General features: G+C 37.3%; 2 protein-coding genes across 2 annotated transcripts; both read left to right on the top strand.

Annotated features, from left to right (window-relative positions):
• The first annotated feature begins 1,134 nt into the window (after nt 1-1,134).
• Nucleotides 1,135-2,515, top strand: LOC130998458 (uncharacterized). Its single transcript, XM_057923876.1, has 2 exons — nt 1,135-1,541; nt 1,687-2,515. The coding sequence occupies exons 1-2, from the start codon at nt 1,135-1,137 to the stop codon at nt 2,513-2,515; spliced, it is 1,236 nt and encodes a 411-aa protein (XP_057779859.1).
• Nucleotides 2,516-15,709: 13,194 nt separating this feature from the next.
• On the top strand, nt 15,710-16,882 carry LOC130996697 (probable F-box protein At2g36090). Its single transcript, XM_057921993.1, has one exon. It carries the CDS (start codon nt 15,735-15,737, stop codon nt 16,740-16,742), a length of 1,008 nt encoding a protein of 335 aa, XP_057777976.1. The 5' UTR covers nt 15,710-15,734; the 3' UTR covers nt 16,743-16,882.
• The last annotated feature ends 8,380 nt before the right edge of the window (nt 16,883-25,262 follow it).

Here is a 25,262-nt window from a genome sequence, read left to right as displayed (position 1 = left end):
AAGAAGTTGGAACACGTCTTTGTTCTTCTCTGGATGAGAAAAGAGTCACAGGAGATTTTGAGTCCGATTCGGATTGGTCGTGGGAAGATACCTCTCAGTCGTCGACAGAAACCTTCATCAGATGCTCCTCATATTCCGATGACAAGGAGGAGGGCTTCTCGATTACCTAGGTCGGCAACACCTCGGTTCCCGCGGGCAGAACCGTTGGAAGCATAGTTCTCGATAATGGTAATGATGGGATGGGGGCTTTGAATGGTCCAAGGAAGATCCTCCAGGGTAGCACTTCAAGTTTGGACCACGTATCGAAGCCCAACGATTTCTCAGTTGTAGGGCCCACTGCTGTTCGTTTAGAGTCTACCCAGCCAAATTGGGCCTCGACCCAGTCCACAGATCAAGAAAAAGGCGGAGGTTCTTTGGTGGGAACCCCCTCTAGCCTCTCCCTTAAAGCCCTGCAGATTACCGATCCCACCCTTCTCTCAAATAATTTCAATGGGTTGCCAGAGGACAATCTCGCCACTCCGAACTCTGCCTCGAAGGAACCTGAGATCCAATGTGAATCTGAGACTGAAGATGCGGTCATTCCGAGGGGTGGCGAGTTTGGGAGAGAGAGACAGGAGGAAAGAACCGTGACTCCAACGGATGAGTTTAAAGTTGGAGTCCAAACAAGGAAGTCAAAAAAGGCAAAGGGGAGTCGAATTCAAGCTAAGCAACTTGGTGGAGCGAGAGTTAAAAGATTTCAGAAAGCACATGCAAAAGAAGCCGAAAGAAAAAATTGGGGCAACTTCCTCGCCCAAATTGGTTCAGATGGCGAGTTGGGCAAGGACGAAGATTCGTCTGAGCAGAGACAGGATGGACCGCATCTGGACGAATTGGGGGAGGAATTGGAAATCTAGAATCTTGGAAAAAAACCTGGGCTTATCTAGCAAGCTACAAGATCATGCCATGGCAGCCCAAATGCTCACACAAAAAACAAAAGCAGCAGGTTTCAGTGCCCTGGGAACCGTCGGGACACGTATTCCATGAATTTGATCTCTTACAATATTAGAGGCTTGAGGAGTTTGGTGAAGCAAAGCGATATCTGCGATTTGATCAAGAACCAGAATTTAGACCTTTGCTTTATTCAGGAAACAAAAAATGGAATGCTTTATTGAGAATGTTTGCAGGAACTGGTGGGCTCCTAATAATTTTGAGTTGGCTGTTAGGAATTCAGTTGGTAGGTCAGGAGGGATACTGAGTCTGTGGAATAAAACCAATTTTGCGGTTTCTAGTAATTGGGACATCCCTGGCGCTGTCATTGTGAACGGGATTTGGCTCCCTGGTAGTGTCCCCTGTTGTTTTGTTAACGTTTATGCGCCATGTGACAGTTCAGAAAAAGCCAATCTTTGGGAGGTGATCCAAGCTATTGCTGAGCAAAATAATGATCGTTGTCTGTGTGTTCTGGAAGACTTCAATGCAATTAGAGAAGAGGGAGACCGAGTGGGAAGAGATTCCTCCTTCGTTTTTGCAGATGCAAGAAACTTCGATTTTTTTTATCCGACAAAGTAACTTGCTTGAGATTAAAATTGAGGGGAGAAAATTCACTTGGTATCAACCGAATGGTGGATGTAAGAGCAAGCTAGATAGATTCTTGGTTAACGAAAAATGGATAACCACTTGGCCGGACACTTTTGGCTGAGGCCTTCAAAGAACCGTGTCGGATCACTGCTCGATCGTCCTCACTACAAAAACTGTGGATTGGGGACCTAAACCCTTTCGGTTCCTCAATGCGTGGACTACTCATTCGGAGTTTGATGTGGTGGTGAGAAAAACCTGGCTCGAGACAAAGATCGATGGCTGGAGTTGTTTCGTGTTCAAAGATAAACTTAAAAAAGTGAAGCTCTCCCTGAAGGAGTGGAATTTGAATGTCTTTGGGAATATCGAGAGCAGGATTAAGTCTTTAAAGGCTGAACTCCAGGAGCTCGACACCATCGATGACACTCTTGGCCTTGAGGAGGAAGAGATTATCAAGAGGAACGAGATTAGGGCTAATATTTTTCTTCAATCAAAAAACAGACTCAGTCTTTTGAAGCAAAAAGCAAAGTTTAAATGGCTCAAAGAGGGAGACATGAATTCCAGCTTTTACCACAAGGTAATTATTGGCAGGAGAAAGAAGAACGAGGTTGCTGGACTACTCATTGATAATCATTGGACCGATGATCCGATTGTCATTAAAGATCACGTGAGGAAGTACTTTGAACACCTCTTCAAGAACTTTAAAAGAACTCTACCACATCTCCCTTCGGATTTTGTCACTAGGACACTGTCGACAGAGAGCAGATTGAGACTGGTTGAACCCTTCACGGAGGCTGAAATCAAGGATGCGATTTGGAGCTGCGACGGTGATAAGAGCCTGGGGCCAGACGGATTTAATCTTAACTTCTGGAAGAAGTCTTGGGAAGTTATTAAAGCTGACTTTTTACAGGTCATGGAGGAATTCTACACTAATGGAAAGATTCCGCAGGGATGCAACTCCTAATTTATCGTGCTTATTCCAAAAATTGAGGGCGTTAACAAGTTGGAGGAATTCAGACCAATCTCCCTCATTGGCAGCCTCTACAAAGTCATTGCAAAAATTCTGGCGAACAGGCTGAGGATAGTGATGGGCTCTATCATCTCCGATAATCAAAGTGCTTTCATCAGTGGCCGGTTTATCCTCGACGGAGTGGTGATTTTGAATGAGGCCATTGCAGAGGCGAAAAAGAGGAAAAAATGGAGAATCATCTTCAAGGTGGATTTCGCAAAGGCCTTCGACTCCATGGAGTGGGACTTCTTGGACGCCATGCTCGACAAACTCAATTTTGATCCTCGATGGAGAAAATGGATAAGAGGCTGCTCAATAGAGCTACGGCAAATGTTTTGGTCAACGGGTCTCTGTCAGGTGAATTCGGGATGGAAAAAGGTCTCAGACAAGGGTACCCCTTGTCGCCTTTTCTGTTCATTATCGCGGCCGAAGGTCTTCATGCCTTGATCGAGAGAGCTGTGGAGAGAGGCTTGGTCCAGCCCGCATTGATCGGAAAGGACAATATTCCGATCTCCCACCTTCAATATGCAGATGACATGGTTTTTTTGCTGGCCAATTATGAAAGAAATGCCAAAGCAGTCAAACACATTTTGAGACTGTTCCAATTTCTGTCGGGCTTCAGAGTGAATTTCAACAAGAGCAGCCTCATGGGAATCGGGGTCGATGATCGCACTCTTGAGAGAATGGCTTCGGTTTTGGGGTGTAAAATTGGAACCACTCCTTATAAATATCTTGGTATCAAGGTCGGCGGCTGCAGTAAGAATGTGGTGGATTGGAACTTTCTCGTTGAGAAAGTTAGAAAGAAAATTGACTCTTGGAAGAACAGAAAGCTTTCTCTTGTCGGGCGCATCACCTTGGTTAAAGCGGTTCTTCAATCTATCCCTATCTACCAGCTTTCCTTCTCCTCCATACCGTAAACAACAGTAAGATCTTTGAACTCAATCCTTGGTAAGTTTCTGTGGAGTGGTGGGGGGAATTTCGGGGGGATTGCCTGGGTGCAATGGAAGGATGTTTGTAGATCAAAAAAAGAATGGGGGTTGGGCTTTAAGACTATTGTGTGGTTCAACAATGCCTTAGTTGTGAAATGGCTGTGGAGATTCCTCTAGGAGGGGGGAGGCTATTGTGGACGAGAGTGGTTAAGTCCTTATACGGGGATCTTGAGTGGGGTGAGATGGGAGTGGGCTGCTCGGGTAGGGGAAGAATTAGAGATGGTTGGTGGGTTAATATTATCTCGACAGCAGGGGGCCACACCGGATCTTGGTTCCTTGACAAGATTAGACTTAATATCGGGGAGGGAGAGAGTACAAAATTTTGGAGTCATAGATGGGTTGGGCATAAACCTCTTAAGTTTGTTTTCCCTAGACTTTACCATCTTTGTGCCAATAAAGATGCCCTTATCAGTGAATCGGGGACTTGGGAGAACGGGCGATGGAAATGGCAGGTGGCGTGGCGTCGTGAGTTGCTAGAAAGAGAGGTGGAAGGGGTTAATGAACTCTTTAATGTTATTGCTTTGGTTAATCCAGTTGCAAGTTCGCGTGATCGGTGGTCTTGGAGTGCTTCCAGCGACGGTATTTATTCAACACGCTCAGCGTACGTGACTATCAAAGAAGCAGACCACGAGATGCAAAGGGAGATCGACACCAAGAATATTTTGCCAAAGGCGTGGAAAATTCCTACTCCTTATAAGGCGAAAGTCACGGCTTGGAGAATATTACAAGATAGATTACCTTCTTGTGATAATCTCAGGAAAAGAAATATTATGTTAACCATTGAAGAACTCCACTGCAATGCATGCTTTTTTCAGGTGGAATCGACAAACCATCTGCTCCTCCACCGCCCAAAGTCAGTGAAAGTTTGGGACGAAATTCACAGGTGGCTCGGTGTTTATTTTGTTCGCCCTCAAGACGTGGTTTCACATTTCGTTGCTTTTACAGGTTTGGAAAACTATAAGCGGAACAGAAAATTCCTTTCGGCGCTCTGCTGTTATGTCAATTGGGTGCTTTGGAAGTGTCGGAACGAGAGCCACTTTGAAGGAAGAGTTTGGGAGATTCAGTCCTTGATCTTGGAAGTTAAAACAAGAATGTGGAGTTGGAGTAAAATCTTTCTTTTTTTAGATTTCGGATCCAGCTTTAAGAACTAGATTTCCGGTGACCCACCTCCTTTGTGTTTGTAATGGCTTTGCTCTGGCCACTGTACTCTGGTACCCCTGGTACCTCTTTGCTTCAATAAAGCCTTTTTTCTTATCAAAAAAAATGTGAGATTATTATTCTTTACATGTGTTTGGTAAGTAAGATATATTCTTAAAATAGCTAATATTCTTGTTTGGCATAACTCTAGATTAAATTAGAAAATTACTATTTTAACCTTAAATTAATAAATACAAAAAAAAAAGTTAGCCTTTTACACGTCTCCCATTAATCCCACCTATTTCTTCATTGGCAGACCACGTTCCACGCCCTCCCCCGCCCCGACCACCCCCACCCCCCAACCTCACCCCCACTCCTTTCCCCTTTCTTCCTCGTACAAAAATGGTCGCTGTCCTCCTTTCCCTAACCATTTCTTCCTTGGCCGAAGAGGTATCCCACCATTGCTTCGAGTAGAACTAAACTTATGCCCCAACATTGATGAAGAAGAAGAAAGAAAAAAAAAAGGGTAAAATCATCGTCTCCAATCTTCTAGAAAACCACCATTTCTCATTCATCAAAAAAACCAAAAAAATCATAACATAACACCATATTTTCCTATTTTTCGACCCCTAAATAGAAAACCATAACATCACACCCAAAAACCTATGACCTGCATGCCCCAATTACAGAGAAAAATTGTAGAATCAATTTCCGAATTGAGCTACTTGCTCTAACCTAATTATATATATTGCACCGACCACCAATACTATGTAATCGCGCCGCCAACTGCACCATCACCGCCACATTTGTGCCGCCCAAGCCATATTCCAATCGTTGCGGCGAATACCAGCATAACTGGGTTGCCAAAAAATATACTACTCCCTCCGTCCAAAAAAAGTATGACACTTTTGTCATTTTGGGTGTCTACCAAAAATATGGCACTTTCATTTTTTGAACATGGACTAACATCTTTTCCTTATTTTTTATCCTTAGAAATACCTTTTATTTACAAACAAACCACCCCTAATTCAATCTCAACCACCATTTTTTTTAAATGAGGGTATCCTTTCTCCATTACATAAAATCAGCATCAATATTATTAAAACCAATCTGACCCAAACTAGCCTATCAAATACGACCTTGCCGTAAGTCTGAGTTGGGTTTTGACCGCTCTAACAAAGATAGCATCATAGATTTCGTTTGGTGGATTTTACTAATTTAGGCGTTGAATTGATTATATTATTCTCTTGTTGCATTATTAATTGGTTACTAGGTGTGATTAACTGGAGTATAGAATACTAGCTCAATTGGACTTTTTTGTTTTTAGGAGCTCAATTGGACTTAATGCTAGCCAGTTTCGACACCAAATCCCAAGGATATCTTGGTGTGATTTTCTTAATTAATTATTAAATCAATATTTTCATGTACAAGATCTATCAACGATTTTTTTTCATTTTCTTTTTCCAATTCCCAGAATTATATAATCAGATGGTAAACGCAGCATGAGATAATCCACCCCACCCATTTTCTTCTTTCAGGTGGTCTTGGGTACACCCAGATATACCGTACATCCGAATTGATTAATATCAAAATCCTGATCCGCATCCTGATTCAAACCCTCATTCTGACTCAAATTGTGTAAATGACATTATTCGATTATACAAATGACACTGCGTGTAATTAACATTATTCTGTTATACAAATGACATTGCGGATAAATGACACTATAACATTGTAAATGACACTGTGTATAATTGACACTATTCAGAAATATAAATGACACTTCCTGTAATTTTTACACTATAAGATTGTAAATGACACTACAATGTTTTAACTAACAAATAACACTATAACATTTTAAAATGTAACAGTGTCATTTATATAATTGAATAGTGTCAATTATAACCAATGTCATTTGTATAACTGAATAGTATTATTTACACAATTTGAGTCAGGATCTGGATATGGATCAATCCGAGTGTACTGTACACGAGCGTACAGGAGATTTTGTGTTTCTTCTTTCTGAAAGGAAGAATTAGAGATGACAGTGGATCGAGTATTCGTGGATATTCATCTTTACCACATTAATACGAGGAGTTTGGGATGAGTTTGAATAATAATTCAGAAGTTGTGACTCGAATTTTGGATGATTTTGAACAATAAAATCAATATTTATGACGGATTTAAGATAGGTCTAGCAAATTATTCATGAATAGGCAATACCTAAATTCGTTATATAAAGATACGGTGATTTTATAATTTTATATTCCATTCTTCCAAAAGAGTAATCAATTTTTATCATTGATGCGTCCAACAAAATTAATTCCTTGCCAATTATAAACATTATTATCCACAACATATTACTTTTAATTTATTAATTTATTTACTTATTTTACCTATCATACGATGAGTTTGTATCTCCACTCACAATATAATTAATTAATTATTCTTAACACTTACTCTAACCTTTTGTTTGTTCATAATACTTGTAATATCTCCTTCTAAGATTATTGTTTAGAGACTATTAGAGTAATATTTTCTAATGATTATATATGTTAATTAATTGTAATTTTTTTATTTTCGTAAAGCAGTCACAAAGGATTAAATGATGAAGTTTTAAGAAGTTAAAAATGTCACACCCATATATTTGTTTTGATAATTCAGAATATTATTATGGATACAACTGATAAAAGTTAAGATTATACTCTCCCCATTTTATTTTTCTTTGTCTTATTTTTCTTTTTTGACTTTCTCATTCTTCTTGACTCGTTTTCTAAAATAATATAGATTAGCATCTAACTCATGTGCCGAAAAGAAATGAGGGAGTAATTAATTGATAAATTCAAAAAATAATACAAAAATAGCTTAAATCATATGGGTCACACAGCAAGTAAGATCAGGATTAATTAACTCATCTTAATTCTCGTGCCGAAAGGAAATGATCGAGATAAGAAGAATGAGACAGATGAAGTATATAATTTCTACATTATAATTGAAATTCAACTTTTAATCTTTCAAAAAAAATCTACTAATTATTATTAATATTTACTTTATATTCGAATTTTTATGGAACATGTATCTAATTATTTAGACATTTATGAATTTGAATGGGTTCGAATGGATATCATACTGATTTAGGACAAGTTTGGATGGTATGCGATCGAATTTAAAACGAATATGAATAGATATATTCTAAATGAATTTTGGTTTGAAAAATGAATATCCGAGTTATATCATCCTAAAAAGAACGTGTATGATGTTAAATCAACGGAATCTTTGTCCACTCATTATCTAATTGGTATAGTTTTATTATCCGTGTTTGATATGGCTAATCTTAAGGAGCTTTTTTAATCTATCGACATATTGAAAATGAGAAGAAATCTATTGCGATCTAAATCATACAAGACCCACAACATAACTTCTAATAATATATGACCCTCAAGATAATAATGATAATAATAATTATAAGGGATTATAGCCAAAAAATACACGAACTTTGATAAAAGTTGCAATTTTCACCTGAACTTTCAAATTAGCCAAAATATACCTGAACTTATATTTTTTGTTGTAAATTTCACCTGAACTTGCAATGATTGAACTCCGTCGAGGTGAAATTTACAACAAAAAATATAAGTTCATGTATATTTTGGCCAATTTGAAAGTTCAGGTGAAAATTGCAACTTTTATCAAAGTTCGTGTATTTTTTGGCTATAATCCCTAATTATAATTAAAGTCAAGCATATTTCATGAAAAATGATATGATTAATTCTCATCTCTCAATAGCCAATGGAGCTTAATTCAAGTGGCAAAGCTGGGGCACTTAAAGATTTTCCTTTGTAAGAGATTTTGGATTCGATTCTTGTCTGCGTGCGGTGTAATTTTTTCTGCTTTTATGTGGATAGTTTCCCAATTTTATGTGGATAATAATCTTGTGTGCATGCTGTTATTTTCCCATTTTTATATAATGTAGAAATTTCGTTTGCATGCAGATGATTTATTTAATTAGATAATAGATATTTCTTGTAATTCTAAAAAAAAATCTTATCTCTCCATAGCCATGTGTAATTGTAAAATTTAAATATTACTAGTAGAGCCCCACACGAAGTGCTGCTATTAGGAGTTCAAGGGCTAAACGTACAATAAATATCAATAGGTCATTATCAATTAAACGTGACTAACCCATTTTCAGTTGAGAAATTGTAGTGTTATATCGAAAAGGACAATAAATCAATCATATCGTCTTGATTAAAAAGAAAACGAACAAAATGCAGACCGAAAATTTTGGAAGCATATTTCCCAAATTCATCATTTCATGCTAGAAGATTCCTTTATTTTCTTTATAAATTGAAATAAACATAAACAAAAGACATGTCTGTATCACTCTGATTGGACGAGTTGGCATTTTAAAAGAGGATTCAAAAAGAAAATATATCAAATGATACAATGTAATAACTCAAATTGTAAGCATATATAGTATATACTCACAAAGTCATAAAAAAACAAATTATTCATAACAATTTATTTGTAAGTATACATGTCAACTAAGTTACAATTATTTGGTGGTTTTGGGTACAACTGTGTGTATCGTATAACCAGGTTGCACCCTCACTTAGTGATGCAGGTAGAAGCGTGAAATATATTTGATATTGATAAATATACGAACTCCGTTGATAACCATCGTATACCGGAATACGTACAATAAGGGTTAATCCGTTGATTCACTCATGAATACCGGAAGAACACCATGAGAAGGGAACAATCACACCCTCTACATTTTAACTCTCAATTCGACTTCCTTAAAACATAAATAAAACTCATATTTATAATAAAACCCTAAACATCTAAAAGGAAACAAACTAACTTGACCAACAAGACAAATCAATAATTAAAGATATAATATATGATACGATTCTATCTTCATCATTCTCTCCATCCTTGAAGCGATTCGTCCTCGAATCGGAAACGTCCTTGATGATGTTCGGCATAGGGTCGATCATATTGACCGTGTAGGAAGTCAAAGATCGATCTCTCGATTCTGTGCTCGTAATTCCTTGAATTGTTGAGACAGAAGGTCGTCGTCACGATGGAGATAATCTTGAACATTCTGAACGGTTGATTGACGGGGAGACATCGCGTAGGAGCGTAGCAAGGCTCTGGATACCAACTGATGCAGGGAGAAGCGTGAAATATATTTGATACTGATAAATATATGATAAATATACGAACTCCGTTGATAACCACTGTATACCGGAATGCGTACAATAAGGGTTAATCCGTTGATTCACTCATGAATACCGGAAGAACACCGCGAGAAGGGAATAATCCCACCCTCTACATTTTAACTCTCAATTCGACTCCACTAAAACATAAATAAAACTCCTATTTATAATAAAACCCTAAACATCTAAAAGGAAACAAACTAACTTGACCAACAAGACAAATAATAATTAAAGATATAATATACTATACGATTCTATCTTCATCATTCTCTCCATCCTTGAAACGATTCGTCCTCGAATCGGAAACGTCCTTGATGATGTTCGGCATAGGGTCGATCATATTGACCGTGTAGGAAGTCAAAGATCTCTCGATTCTGTGCTCGTAATTCCTTGAATTGTTGAGACAGAAGGTCGTCGTCACGATGGAGATAATCTTGAACATTCTGAACGGTTGATTGACGGGGAGACATCGCGTAGGAGCGTAGCAAGGCTCTGGATACCAACTGATGCAGGGAGAAGCGTGAAATATATTTGATACTGATAAATATATGATAAATATACGAACTCCGTTGATAACCACTGTATACCGGAATGCGTACAATAAGGGTTAATCCGTTGATTCACTCATGAATACCGGAAGAACACCGCGAGAAGGGAATAATCCCACCCTCTACATTTTAACTCTCAATTCGACTCCACTAAAACATAAATAAAACTCCTATTTATAATAAAACCCTAAACATCTAAAAGGAAACAAACTAACTTGACCAACAAGACAAATAATAATTAAAGATATAATATACTATACGATTCTATCTTCATCACTTAGACCCTGACCCAGCATCCTGATTTGAACCTGTATCATGACCTGAATCTTATAAATAACACTATTTTGAGTGCGGGTCAACTCGATTGTATAGTATACCTAGTTGTACCCAAGTTTTTGTGTACAATTAATATATCACTAAAATATGAAACTGTATTCAAATCATAATCCGTCTCATTGTGATATAGTTTTACAAAAAAAGAAAAAGATAAAATTAATCACCAGTATATCACACGAATTGTAACATTTCAATTGTACTCGCGTTCAAATGTATATTTCTTTTTCATGATTGATAAGATATATAATTAAATATTTTTATCTTTGTATTAAGATATCTCTAATCACGTCATTTTAATAAAATATGAATCAAGTAAAATTAGCTCAAATGATATAAATTATGAAAGAATTTTGAAATATCGCAAAGTTCTATTTTATCTTAGTAAATAAATAATTAACCTATACTATTTTTATCTATTTGAGTTAATCATAAAAATGAACTCCCCTAAATATAGTAAATGGTTGTTGTAACGGTTTAAAGTTTTTTCTTTTCTATTTTAAGAGCCAAAAGGTGCAGTTGAAAGGCAATGACCTAATGTTCTTATTTAAACTTAGAGCCTAGCTTTTTCATATTCAAACAAATTACAATATCAGCAGAGATGATAAATTTTGTGGAGACTATACATGTAATGCACTCACCTCTCACGTAATAATATTTCATGAATACAAATTAAATTAATTTAACAAAATTTAATAATATGAGAGATGAATGGTATACATATACATGTATTACGGAATTTCAAGGAAGGTTCGTATCTCCACATTTTGAAAGCCCAAAAATTGCACATGGATCCTCTGTCCCACTATTTTGTGTGTACCACTCTTAATTTATTATAATTTTTAATTATATTTCCTTTAATTTTAATTTATTATACTTTAATATTATAAAAAGATAATTAACAAGGGTTCACTCATCCAATTAAGGTTTATAATTATTTTTTTGTATTTATTTGAATTAATAATTGATTATTTGGGTTCATTAATTCAAAGTTAAGGTATACTCCCTCCGTCCACCAATTAAAGCCTCATTTGAGGGTGGGCACGGAGACTAAGAAAGCTGAAAAAGATGTTGTAGGTGAAATATAAGAGTAGTTGACTAAAGTGATAAAGTAGTTGACTAAAGTGTTAAAGGTGTTGTGTGGTGGGTCCACTAGTGATAAAGTGTAATAAATATAGAATATAAAAATGATAAAATTGTTGTAAGGTGGGTCCATTAGTGGCAAAATGTAGTAAATATAGGAAAAGAAAAAGAGTAAAAAAATACAAAAAGCACAAAAGGCTTTAATTGATGGACAAAAATTTAAGTGCAAGTGGGACTTTAATTCGTGGACGGAGGAAGGATAATTTTTAAAATTTCAATTTTTAGTTATAAATATTAATTAGTGTTCATAATATAATAATAATTTTTATTTTTATAAAAAATAATTATAAAATAAATAAATTAAGAGTGGTACACATAAAATAGTGGAACTGAGAATCTCATCAGCAGAAAATTGGGAACTTAAAAAATTGGGGTAGCGTCAACGGAGTTGATAGGAGCCATGTTTGCGATTCTGCTTACAAAGAAATTATTGGGTGTTTTCACATTGAAGCTTCCCTCCGTGCACTTATTTTGCAACTGGATTGTGATTTCTGCATCCTTATTATTCTATGTATAAACATTTTGACTTTTTGAGTATGGGAAAGATTCGTTGACTGTACTTTCACTGCATATTTATCACGCTTCTATCGGAATTGTTTACTTACCCCGCCCCATTTTAATCATATAAGAAACGTTGAATTAATGAGCGTTGGAAGTTTGTGCAAAATTAAAATTAAACAACTCCACTACCCTCAAATTTGGCCTTTTAGCAATGAGTTGATTAGTGCTAAAGAATAATAGATGGAGTTCATAGACAAAACTTGGATCTTTTATGATTTAATTAGGGATTAGTTAATATAGTACACCAAATTGATTATTGTGCAGTGGCGGTGACGCACCAATTCGAGTTGTCTTTTATGCCCTATTAAGTCATTTAAGATTATTAAGTAGTACTACTAATCAATTATCCATTTATAAACCCTAGGAAATGGCTTGCTAATGTGAATGAGATGTTTTGTGGTCAAAATGTATCAAATTCAGTATATATAATGGTATCCTAAGTCGAATATATTGCATAGTTTTTTAGTGTGATGTACTTTTGAGGAGTTTGTATAATGAAATGTCCAAACAACATGGATTAGTAGTTAGTTTCCCTCGTAATTTGAAAAAAAGACTTAATATTCTCAAATGTTTTCGTACTACATAAAACTATATATTAATTTCCTCATGACTATATTGGTATGTTTTTTTTTAAGGTTAAATATCACTCTAAACCTCAAACTATTTTCGCATTATCAATTATATCCTGAATTATCGAAAATAATTTTTTAAGCCTTGAACTATCAATTTTTGCTCCAAAAATTTGACGTGGCTCACCGGATGCCACGATGAATTTAGAATTATTCTTTTTTAACTTACATTATGTAAAATGACGTGATTATATGCCTTATTAATTAAAAAGTCAAAGGGTAAAAATAGATGAAGGGTACAATTGATACAAAATTGATAGTTCAAGGTTTAAAAAATTATTTTCGATAGTTCAGGAAATATATAATTGATAGTGCGAAAATAGTTTGAGGTTTAAAGTGATATTTACCCTTTTAAAAAATTTTAAATTTATCATTAGAAAAGAATGGATAATCTTCATTTATTTCCCCTCATTTTATACAAAAGAGAATTTCACCCTTTATCATTTATCATTTTCACTCAGAAGAAGAATAATATTATCACACCAAAATGAAGGGATGCTATTATCCATTCTTAGAATGAGAAGTGGATTGATACAAGGTGAATTTTTTTTTATAGAATTGAGAAAAGAAATGAGGAATTTAGAGAAAGAAATTTTTCGTATCCCTTATTCTCTCATAATAAATTTGTTGTACAAAATATATGGTGTTGGAAATGGAATTACAAAATAACAATAAAGATAAGAAATAAACCAAGGTTAGTGTTGGAAACTATCTTCACAAGGTAATATTGCTCTGCTATATTGTGTACATAGTTCCACAACAATCGTCTCCAAGATACAATGATTCTGGTGAACTCGAGTTGTTGCATACCATATGCTCGATGTTCTGACGAACTACTCGATTCTTGGGATTGATTACTTCCCTATAATTCGAACTATATGAAAACTATGATAGATGATTCAATGGCGATTGAAATGGTATGTTGAATGAGTGCATTCTGACATACTGGGGCCCTCCATTTATGGGAGGAAGTGACTGACTTAGCAGTTGAACCCAAACAAGTGTGAGCTCTGACCCTGGCTTGGGTCAAGCGTGTGCCACCCCATGCGACACCTCTGCGTCGTGTGTTCACACATTGCCACGTACACACCAACCCACGTCTGGTGCGAAGCGCGGATGAACCACCTGGCCACTTTCACGAGTCACTTTACCAAAACTAAAAGATCATCAATGTTCCTCACTACGATGTGCACGTGCGCCTCAAACAGTCCATTGCGACACAATCGTACTCGAACTGGAGCTCAGATGGTGTTACACAATAGTGCACACTTTTTATCTTCTTCTAAAGAGATATGGTTTTGGAATTCTCCGCTTTTTCAATATGGAATACTTCATTCCTCATTTTTCTTAAGCACCAATTTTTGTGCATTAATTGCTCATTCATTCCAATTTAAAAATAAACAATCAAATATATCCCATCTGTCCACAAAAAATAGTCTTTTTTTGTCATTTTTGGGATGCCCATTAAAATTAGTTACTTTCCATTTTTAGAAATTGTTTATCATATGGTGGACCATATTCTCCACTCACAATATAATAACCATTTCTATTAAAACTCGTGTCGTCTACCTTTAATTAGGACTATTTTTGGTGGACAGATGGAGTATTAAATTTATGTGCTTAAGACGTAGATTCCAAATCTACAATTAAAAATTGACAAATTCCAACGGATTGATCATAATTAATTATAGTTTTTATCAACCAAATTTCTAACAAAATGTACAATAAAACAGAACGCACCTATGTTTATTAAAAATTTAATCATTATAGATTTTGAAAATAATGCTACATCAATCTATAGAAATATTGATGCATTTTATTAATATTGTTATTATACCATAATTGTTTCATCAATATCACCTATTCAAAAGTGCAAATGGCCAAACCTTGGCTTTCAACTAGCTCCCACAATCCGAATATCTTAATTAATATTAGTCACAATCAAGAATTAATCAACTGTGACCATAATTCAACTTAGGAATAAATCCACAAAATTTATGTAAAATTGATAAACTCTGTCCATTCAAAACTTATCTGGTGAGAATGAGTATACATCCCGAAAATGACATCATGTCTATGATCAACGTCAACTTAAGACGGCGACTTCTATTCTAAATTTTTCTCGATACATAAAGAAAATACGGTTCCAAGCTTGCAATATTACTTCATGCACCATATTCTAAATTATTTTGATCAAAACAATAGTCTTCACCTATGATTTTAAATATCCTTTGCATATTAATTTAATCGAAACAAATAAAGTTGATAATGACTTGCTACTTTAATATTGGATTAGCGGAAATGATACAAGGTTAGCGTTAAAATGCCGGTATTCATATTTTTAGCTGTGGGCCTTAAAATCTAATTATAATACAAGCCATGACTTGTATAATATTTTTCAACCCCAGCTAGAACGCAATCGCTGAATGACTTTCTCGAGTAGACTACACTTGCCTCGTTGAATTTGCAAAACACCAAACTACCCCTCATTATTTAATCGTTATGCCTTATTTAGTGAAGGGTAATTACGTAAATGAGCATGGCAAGCCCCCTCAATCGCCCACTGCTAGTGCTATATAAACAGCTGAGTACAAAATAAAGCATTCATTCACCAAATGAGTTCCACGCTTCACTCAAAGAATATGATAGCCACCACCGTCGCGGCGGAGCAAGGCGGCTTCTCCGATCTGCACCCCGATATTATCAAGTCACACATCCTCAGCCGTCTGGACGGGCCAGCCCTGGGCTCCGCCGCCAGCTGCTCCCCCACCCTCCGCCGCCTCTCCGACGACGACGGCCTCTGGTCAACCATCTGCCACCAGACGTGGCCGTCCACCGCCACGTCGCGGCTGCGCCACCTAATCTCCTCATTCCCCGGCGGCGGACCCCGGGGGTTCTTCTCCCACGCCTTCCCAATCCCGAATTTCAACCTCGCACGCGGCCAGTCGGCCCCGCCGCCGGAGCTGATCTCCGCCGTGGACGTGCACTACAAAAATGACCTAATTTTCACGAAAATTCAGGAGACGGAGACCGTGAGCGGGTGGTTCCGGTGCTCGCCGTTCAGAGTGGACCTCCTGGAGCCTAAGGACGCGGTGCCGACGGCGATCAAGCATCCGGAAGGGGACGAGGAGTGCCGGGAGATGATGGAGAGCATGAATCTGAGCTGGATTCTGATCGACCCCGAGGGGCGGCGGGCGGCGAACCTGTCGTCGCAAGTGCCGGTGGCGGTGCAGCGGCACTGGCTGACCGGGGAGGTGCAGGCGAGGTACGCGTCGATCGTGGCGGTGGACGGGGCGCAGGTGCAGTGCGCGATCGTGGTGACGTGCGGCGGGGCGGAGAGTGGGGAGATGCAGGTGAGGGAGGTGAGCTTGGAGATGGAGGACATGGATGGAACGCATTTGAATGGGAAGGACAGTTTGGTCTTTTTGCAGGGGGCGTTGGAGGGTAGGAAGGGGACCGGGAGGAAGAGGGTGGAGGAGGGGCAGACAAGGTACATGGAGTTTGTGGAGATGAAGAGAGAGAGAAGAGAGAGAAAGCAGAGGACAGAGGGGGCATTAGATGTTTTCTGCGTCGCTTTTGGGGTATCCATTTTCCTTGCTTTCTGCTGTTTTCTTTTTACCTGACCACACCTTTCCAATTAGGATTCACTCTAATTATAATTACTGCAAACATTGGGAGCTCAACTTCTCCAGAATGTATACTTTAATCTGTATAGAGATTATTTGATTAAAATAATACCAGATTTTTTGTTATTCAAATGAAATACCACTCCTAATCTGCTCTATATGGCGCAAACGGATCCCGTCCGTTTTCTCTATTGTTTGCTAGCAATTACAAAACATTGAAAGATTCCGAATGCTGATGTCGTCTCTATCTTTTATTTATAATGGATTACTTCTAATTACAAGGAGAGTGTAGTGTTAATATGTTTCTATTTTTATAGTATATGGAATAGATTTTACTGGAGCAGATGTAGATTTTAATTTATTGGATTATTTGTATTCTGAACTTTATTTGAGTTTTATTATTTTCGGGAGCGTGTAACTCGTAGTTCGGCAAATAAAATACCGTATGAGTATTTAATGTTTTTTTGTCCTCAAGGGGACACCAAGCCGTGCGACCTCCTGTGTGTGAACAGTGAGGTCTCAGGTTCAAATCCTACTGGCTCGCATATTCAACTCTAAAAAAACATCCTTAGATTTAAAATAAAAAAGTTAAAATATATCGTTAAGTAAGATTCGAAAGACCAAGTATATAAAAATTAATGAACAACTGCAAATTTCTTTGAAAGTGGTTGTTCCAAATGGGAAATGGATAACCAGACGTCTAAACTCATCCAATTTAGGATCCCACCAAGGAGGGGGGGGGAAAAGCTTATATGATTAGTTCAAATAAGGAAGTTCTCTCTCGCCATATTAAGTATCATTATGTCCTCTTCAGGAATAGCCAAGCTCTGAATGCTATGCTAGCTAGCATGGAATCAGTAAAGATGGGGTGTTGAATTGATTCCAAATATACTATTGCCTATAGATCATACCAAATAAATAAATACAAACTGTATAAAACAAGTTAATCATTAAAGCTCAATGACTAGTTCTCTCATTTTTAGTGTATTGGTTTTTAGGTATGAAAGTGCGATTTGTCAAAAAAGAAAAAGAAAAAAAGTATGGAAATTCGAAAAATATTATCGCGCTAATTAAAGTGAAAGAGAAACATACGATCCCATACATATTGGCCCAAATTAGGAGAAACAAAATACTAATATACTATTGTTTATTTTAACTACATACACAAATGCGCTGATACTTGATCAGAATCCTTCATTAATATCTCAAACATGTTATTTCATGGTGGGACCATGACATTTCTCTACTTTGAGGGTTTTAATTGAATTTATTTTACTTAATTTTTTAGAGGGAGACCATAACTTACCTTTTGTTGAATAAACAATTCTAAACGTGATGACATGTTTTTTTAGATTGAGATTCATCATATCCAAAGTAGTATAATTGCTCAAGAAATTCACAAATATGGCATGAAAGCGAGATTATGCTCAAGAAAAATATACCAACCAATTTTTTAGCACGCGATATTTCTATTGTCAAAGATATTTTTAGGTCTGCAGTATTTTTATTTTTATTTATTTCTAAGAGATAAAATCTGATAGATGCATTTGTGGCTTTTGGTTTAATCCATTAATTGCACCTGATAAATGCCTCTGATGTTTATCTTTCACCTACTGCCATTTTCCCACATTTATTTAAGAGAACATATAAATATAAGGGTACAAATTATGTTTCTATATATATAGGGGTTGATTATATTGAAACTCAATTTAAAATAATAATTGAGAATATTGTACTAACGTGTAAAATTACTGTATATTTCGTGAAATTAACTGCACTCGAAAGAAATAAAAATAAATAAAATTTTCGCTTTCTCCAGGATTTGAATCCAGGTGTTGCATCCATCTATCAAGATAATACATCAATCGTAGATCTTCATAATCGAAGGGTTGAAAATGATTCTTCTCGTTCTCATTTTAAATAAAATTTCTCATTTGAACCTCTCTCTCTACTCAAGATCTACGATGCATCACATGGATTTGAATCCTAGAGTGAGCGATTTTTTTTCCGAGTGCATTATTATAATGGTTATATATATATACAGGAGAGGACTACCGCGAGAGCACCTCTTAAACTAAGAAATAAAAACTAGGTAAAATGTATTAATTTTATGTAGAACACGTATGAATTCGCTGTACAAAGGTATGAATTGCAAAAAATAAATTTTTGCTACCTTTGGGATTCGAACTCAGGACCATGAATTTATCCAACAAGATGATGAATCAACCGTAGATTTTGATGATCTAAGAGCTGAAAATGATTCTTATTTTATATCTTAAGAAGTGTAATTATTTTAGCCCTTCCCTATATATATATAGGAGGGCTACCGTGAGAGCACCTCTTGAAATAAGAAATAAGAACTAGAAAAAATGTATGAATTTTATGTAAAACACGTATAAATTCTTTGTATAAAGGTATGAATTGCGAAAATAAATTTTTGCTACCTTTGGGATTCGAACTTAGGACCATGAATTCATCCAACCGTAGATCTTGATGATCTAAGGGTTGAAAATGATTCTTACTTTATATTTTAAGAAGTGTACTTATTTTAATCCCCCCCCATATATATATATATATGATCACATTCTATGGAGAAAGATATATAAGTAGATAATGGAGAAACATTGAACTTGTCATGAACATGTCAGTAGAAGCGGTTGAACATACGAATAATTTTGTTGAACGTTTGGGGGTTTGGGGGTTCGAACCCTATATAAGTTCAACACAATTCTCATTGAACGTTAAACGAACGAACGATGACCGTTAGATTAGATAAGATCAACGGTTGATATTGCTTCTCCTTTCTTTGCAAACATTTACTTCTCCATTGAACCTTCTTCTATATATATATATAGGGAAAGGCTACCGTGAGAGCGCCTCTTAAAATAAGAAATAAGAACTAGGAAAAATGTATGAATTTTATGTAGAACACGTATGAATTCGCTGTATAAAAGTATGAATTGCGAAAAATAAATTTTTACTACATTTGAGATTCGAACTCAGGTCCATGAATTCATCCAACAGGATGATGAATCAACCGTAGATCTAGATGATCTAAGGGCTGAAAATGATTCTTATTTTATATCTTAAGAAGTGTACTTATTTTAGCCATCCCCTATATATATATAGGGGTGGACTAAAATGACCTTTTACAATATAAAATATGAACAATTTTCAGCCCTTAGATCATCAAGATCTACGGTTGATTCATCACCTTGTTGATGAATTCATGGTCCCGAGTTCGAATCCCATAGGTAGCAAAAAATTTATTTTCACAATTTAGATATTTACACAGAAAATTCATAGGCGTTCTAGTTTATATGTTAAGAAGTGTTTATACCGTAGCCCTCCTATATATATATATATATATATTATATATATATATACACACATATAGATATATAGATATATATAGAGAGAGGGGGACTCAAATAAAAAGAAGTGTTTATACCGTAGCCCTCCCCTATATATATATATATATATATATATATATATATATATAGGGGAGGGCTAGAATAAAAACACTCTTAAGTGTATAAAATATAAATGATTTTCAGCCCTTAGATCATCAATATCTACGGTTGATTCGTAACCCTTTTGGATGAATTCGTGGTCCTGGGTTCGAATCCCAAAGGTAGCAAAAATTTATTTTTCACAATTCGTAACCATGTTGGATGAATTCGTAACCCTGTTGGATAAAATTCGTACATTAAAAAACGTTTATATTTATATTTTAAGAAGTGTTTTTACTGTAGCCCTCCCCTATATATATATATATATATATATATATATATATATACACACACACACACATATAGATATATAGATATATAGAGAGGGGGGCTACTCAAATAAAAATAGGATTTCAACTATAAAATAGGAATTAATATGAGCCTTTAGATCAAAAAATTGGATGGACATATTTCGTCCTGTTTTGAAGCTGTAATTTACACACTAGGTTAGTTTTGGGAAATAAGGTAATTCTAGTTTCTAAGATTCAATTACTCCAAAATTTAAGGGTTTACAATATTTAATACTCCCTCCGTCCCACTATGTTGGGAACCTTGTGGAATATCCTAACCCTTATTTTGATGATACCAAAAATCATAGGACTTAATTGTAATAGACTAGAATTGTTTTGAACTCAAGTGTTAGAGTTCGTTTCTAGTTTAGTTTGCGGTGTCGAAGACTGAAGACTGAAGAACGAAGGACTGAAGACTGCAGATACCAACTGAAGTATCAGTTGAAGAATCAGTTGAAGACTGATTACTTAATGCGCGCAAAGGACTGATACTAAAGTCAAGTATCAGTTAACATTCCTCCTAGGACTGATCTTCCAACGTTCAGAGGAAGCCACGTACTCACAAAGTACAGCCGTATTAAATGCAAAGATCTCAGGATCTTATCTCTGCAGAGGTCATTCCTATCTGGTGGTTACTTTTCAGAGACGTCACATCTCCTGTCCATCAAAGAGAGCCGTTTCCACCTAGACAAGGAACCTCGAAGATTGAAGCCTCAGCCCAAATTCGAATTGCTCTCCAACGGAAGAAATCTTGAGGACGATTTACGCCAACGGATCTATTCAAGAGTTCTCCTACAAATAGCGCTCGAGGATCACTTCAACCTTCACCGATTCAACAACATAAGCTGAAGCTCTGCCGAAATTGCTACTCAGCCTTAAGCTTAAACTCCCCAAAGCCTGAATCGAAGAAGAGAATTCCAAAGCCAAAATCAGTCACTGCTGATTACATACATTCTCTTAGACCCTGGGCATATATCTGTTTACCCAGAAGCCAAAGGTCAAACTTGCTTCAAAGAACTTGTTATTTGTAAGTATAGTTGACACTCGTTCAAACCTCCCCCCCATAAGAGTGTTTTGAGTGATTCGGAGGTAAGAAGGGTTTTCTGACTCTGAGAGTCTTAGCACGGGTTGTGTTAAGCAAGGGAAATCCTACGCGAGTGAAGCGCGGGTACTGGAGAAGGGTTTTCTTCAGTGTACGGTTGTGTGCACCCAGCAAGCACACAGTTCGGTTTGTAGTGCACCTATTAAGCACTTGCGGAGTGGATTGTTGGTCTGATCAACCAACCGTGGATGTAGGAAAGGGTTTTTCCGAACCATGTAAAAGTCTCTGTGTTGTTTACAGCTTTCAGTTTTACATTCTTACTTGTGTTATTTCAATTGATAGAACTGAACACTGACTAATTGCAAAGAGAAACCATAACCAACAACTTGCTCCACCGAGGCTATTTCGAAACTAAGTTTAATTTCCGCTGCGTATGATATCGGTCTGACTGAACTATCCTCTGATAGTCAGGAAGAGTGATATCATCTCTGTTTTAGCAAACACGACTGAAGCCCTTACTTGCATCAGTTAAGTTCCAGCAACTTAACTGATAACTCTTTACTGAAGAACTTTCAGTATCAGTCATCAACCCTGTTTGGTCAAAACTGATTTCAGTAAAACAGGCGTCTTTGTTTGCATTTAAAGTTTCGTTTTGATCTCTGACTGAGATCCCTCTGATTGAGGTCGGTAGATTAATTCGAAAATAGCCTATAGGTGTATTCCCCCCCTCCCATACACCTATTCGAGACCCTTAGGACCTAACAATTGGTATCAGAGCAGGTTGTTCGCAAGAACTACCTGTATCTGACTAGTTCTAATTGAACTAGATCTTTTTTCTTAAAGGTCTCGAAAAAAGTTCTCTCTTTCTTTTTGTGCTTGCTATCTATTCTATCTGCTGTTATCTGTTCTCTCTTTTTTGATGGAGACTAACCACAGCAGATTATCTTCTCTACCTATGTTTAGTATTGAAAAATACGACATATGGAAGTTTCGGCTTGAAAGCTTCTTCACCGCCCAACATTGCCGAATGTGGGAAGTCATCACCAGCGGACCAATCACCATCATCGAAACTGTAAAAAAGGGTTCCTGTTCATCCACAACAAGATCCTTACGATGAGGTCCAGCCCAAGCAAAAAGCAGACTTCACCACCGAAGAAAGGAAGCAAGATGAGCTAGACAACCTTGCCAAAAACATCATCTCCGGCACCGTTCCCGACAAGCATGTCATGAAGATCATCAAGTGCGGAACTGCGAAGGAGATGTGGGACATCCTGAAAAGAATGTGCGTAGGTTCCGAGGAAATCAAGGAGAATAAGCTATCTATAGCTTGTCAGAAGTTCGACTCCTTCCTCATGCTCAAGAATAAATCTGTCGAGGAAATGGAACTTAGATTCAACCAAATTTTGAATGAAGTTCAATCCATTTCTAAAGACAAATACACTCAACGAGAAATCAACCTGAAGATTCTTCGAGCACTGCCACGTGGAGAATGGCAAATCTATTCAGTCGCTCATCAGCATAAGCCAGGATTCAGTCAGCTCCCGACAAACAAGCTTTTCTCCGATCTCATGGCAAATGAGTTCGACCTTCTGAGAAATCTTGGAAACAAGAAGGCTGGAGGATCAGACGAAGATGGTCCATCAACCTCAAGAGGAGTTGCACTGAAGGCCTCAACAAGAGAAGGCAAGAAGCAGATCAAGGAACCAACTGAACTCAACCCAGAGGACTTCTTCAGTCAATATGCATTGTTGACTGAAAGATTCAACAAGATGGAGTCCAAGTTCCGGAAGTACAGAAGGTTCCACAAGCAGCACTACAAAGGAAAGGAAAGAGAAAGCAACCCTAGACATTCCACAGATCGAAGCGGAGAAAGGAAGTCAGCCGCTTACGACATCAAAGACATGGAATGCTTTGGATGTAGAAAGAAAGGACACTTTCGACATGAATGCCCTGATCTGACTCAAGCTGAGCGTAGAGAACTTAGAGCTAAGAAAGATCGCAGCTTTTCGAAGAAGAAAGAAATGGTTGCTGACGATGCTGATTCTTCCAAAGACACATCAGAATCATCCGACTTCGACAGTTCCAGCTCAGACGATGAGAGCCGAGCCCTGATGGCCAATGAATCAGAAAGCGTGGCTGACAACATCTACGACAATGGAATGAATGGCTCAGAGGTAATCTCTCACTCAAAAACTCATTATACTGATAACTTCCTGATGCTTTCAGGAGACCACTCAGAATCTGGAGATAGCTCATCCTATGAAACTGACGAGTTTGATCAGCTCATGACTGATCACTGTCAGTTGAGGAAAATGTTCGAAGATCTCCTCAAGCAGAATCAGAAATTGGACAAGGAGATCAATGATGAACGAGCTAAGAATCAGACAATCATCTACTTTTCGGATGAAACTTGTCTTGATCAGCTAATCATGGAGAACAGCCGACTGGAGGAAAAGCTCAGAAACTCCAACTCAGAATGTGAGAAAGCATCTCATGAGATCAAGAGGCTCAATCACAAGCTGGAAGAAACAGTCAAGAACTGCATGATGCAGTCACCCATGATGAGCAACTTTCATTCGAAAGGCCTTGTTAAAAGCATTGGAGGAAAGGTTGCAGCTAACAAAGGAAAGAAGATCATGATCATTTCAAAGGATGATCCTTCTGAAATCACAACATCAGAAGAATCAAGAGATCATGATATGGATGAAGTTTGCAAGCGCAGACTGATGGCTAGATCAAATGTTCCACCTCCACGGAGCTATAGACGAGCAAAGGAGGCCCCCAACCAGATCACCCTACTGAGAAGACTGGAAAGCAGATTTCAGTCAAAGATCGGGGAAGGAACATCAGGAGTCAAAAAGAATCTTCCTCACCAATCCAGGGGGAAGAAAGGCCACATCAGTCAGAAATTGACATCAGTTCAGTTTCAGAAGGAACAACATCCATGGAGACCAAGCAATGCTGAGTCCAGACGAGCCAAGCGACATCCACGACAACAAGCATCTGGACATCAGTCAAGCCTCCATAAGTCTACAAAGACTCGAGTATCTCAGGGAAGATACTTCGCCGAGCAAAGAAGACCTCAACCACTCATCAAACAGAACTGCTACAAGAGTGAGGCCTTCAAAAGGATTTCTCAACAGAAGAATGCTCATGTGCCAACTGAAGCGCCAACAACGTCAATCAGACAATCAACAAAGCGCAAGAGATCAGCCAGACCAATTCTGAAGTAGATATGGGTTCCAAAGGGAACTCGAACTAACATCGAAGGACCCAAAGCTTGATTGGGTGCCTGAAGCAACTCTTCCTTGCAGGTCAATGTCAGGAAACACAAAAAGAAGGAATATGTTAAAGCTTCAATCAGAACGTGGTATCTGGATAGTGGCTGCTCGAAGCACATGACAGGCTACAAAGAATATCTGTCTCAGTACGTTGAGAAAGCTGGATCCAAAGTTGCATTCGGAGACAACTCAATCGGAGAAACAAAAGGCTACGGTGTGCTCAACATGGGTAACGCCAGTATCAGTAATGTTAGCTTTGTTTCTGGTCTTAAACATAACTTGTTGTATGTGAGTCAATTTTGTGACAGCGGTTTCACAGTGAAAAATCAAGAAAGATGAATTCACTATTAGAAACAATCAAAAGAAGGTGGTTCTGAAAGGATTCAGACAAG

Source organism: Salvia miltiorrhiza, chromosome 8, assembly GCF_028751815.1.
Source record: "Salvia miltiorrhiza cultivar Shanhuang (shh) chromosome 8, IMPLAD_Smil_shh, whole genome shotgun sequence".
Lineage (NCBI taxonomy): Eukaryota > Viridiplantae > Streptophyta > Magnoliopsida > Lamiales > Lamiaceae > Salvia > Salvia miltiorrhiza.
Note: the sequence above shows the minus strand (reverse complement) of the source record. Positions and strands in the feature narration are given on the sequence as shown.

Excerpts from the sequence above, each read along its gene's own strand:
- LOC130996697 (XM_057921993.1), top strand. The coding sequence starts at position 15,735 with ATGAGTTCCACGCTTCACTCAAAGAATATGATAGCCACCACCGTCGCG.
- LOC130998458 (XM_057923876.1), top strand. The coding sequence starts at position 1,135 with ATGGAATGCTTTATTGAGAATGTTTGCAGGAACTGGTGGGCTCCTAAT. Across the intron at positions 1,542-1,686 it reads GATTTTTTTTATCCGACAAA|AACCGTGTCGGATCACTGCT; the intron begins GTAACTTGCTTG and ends AGGCCTTCAAAG.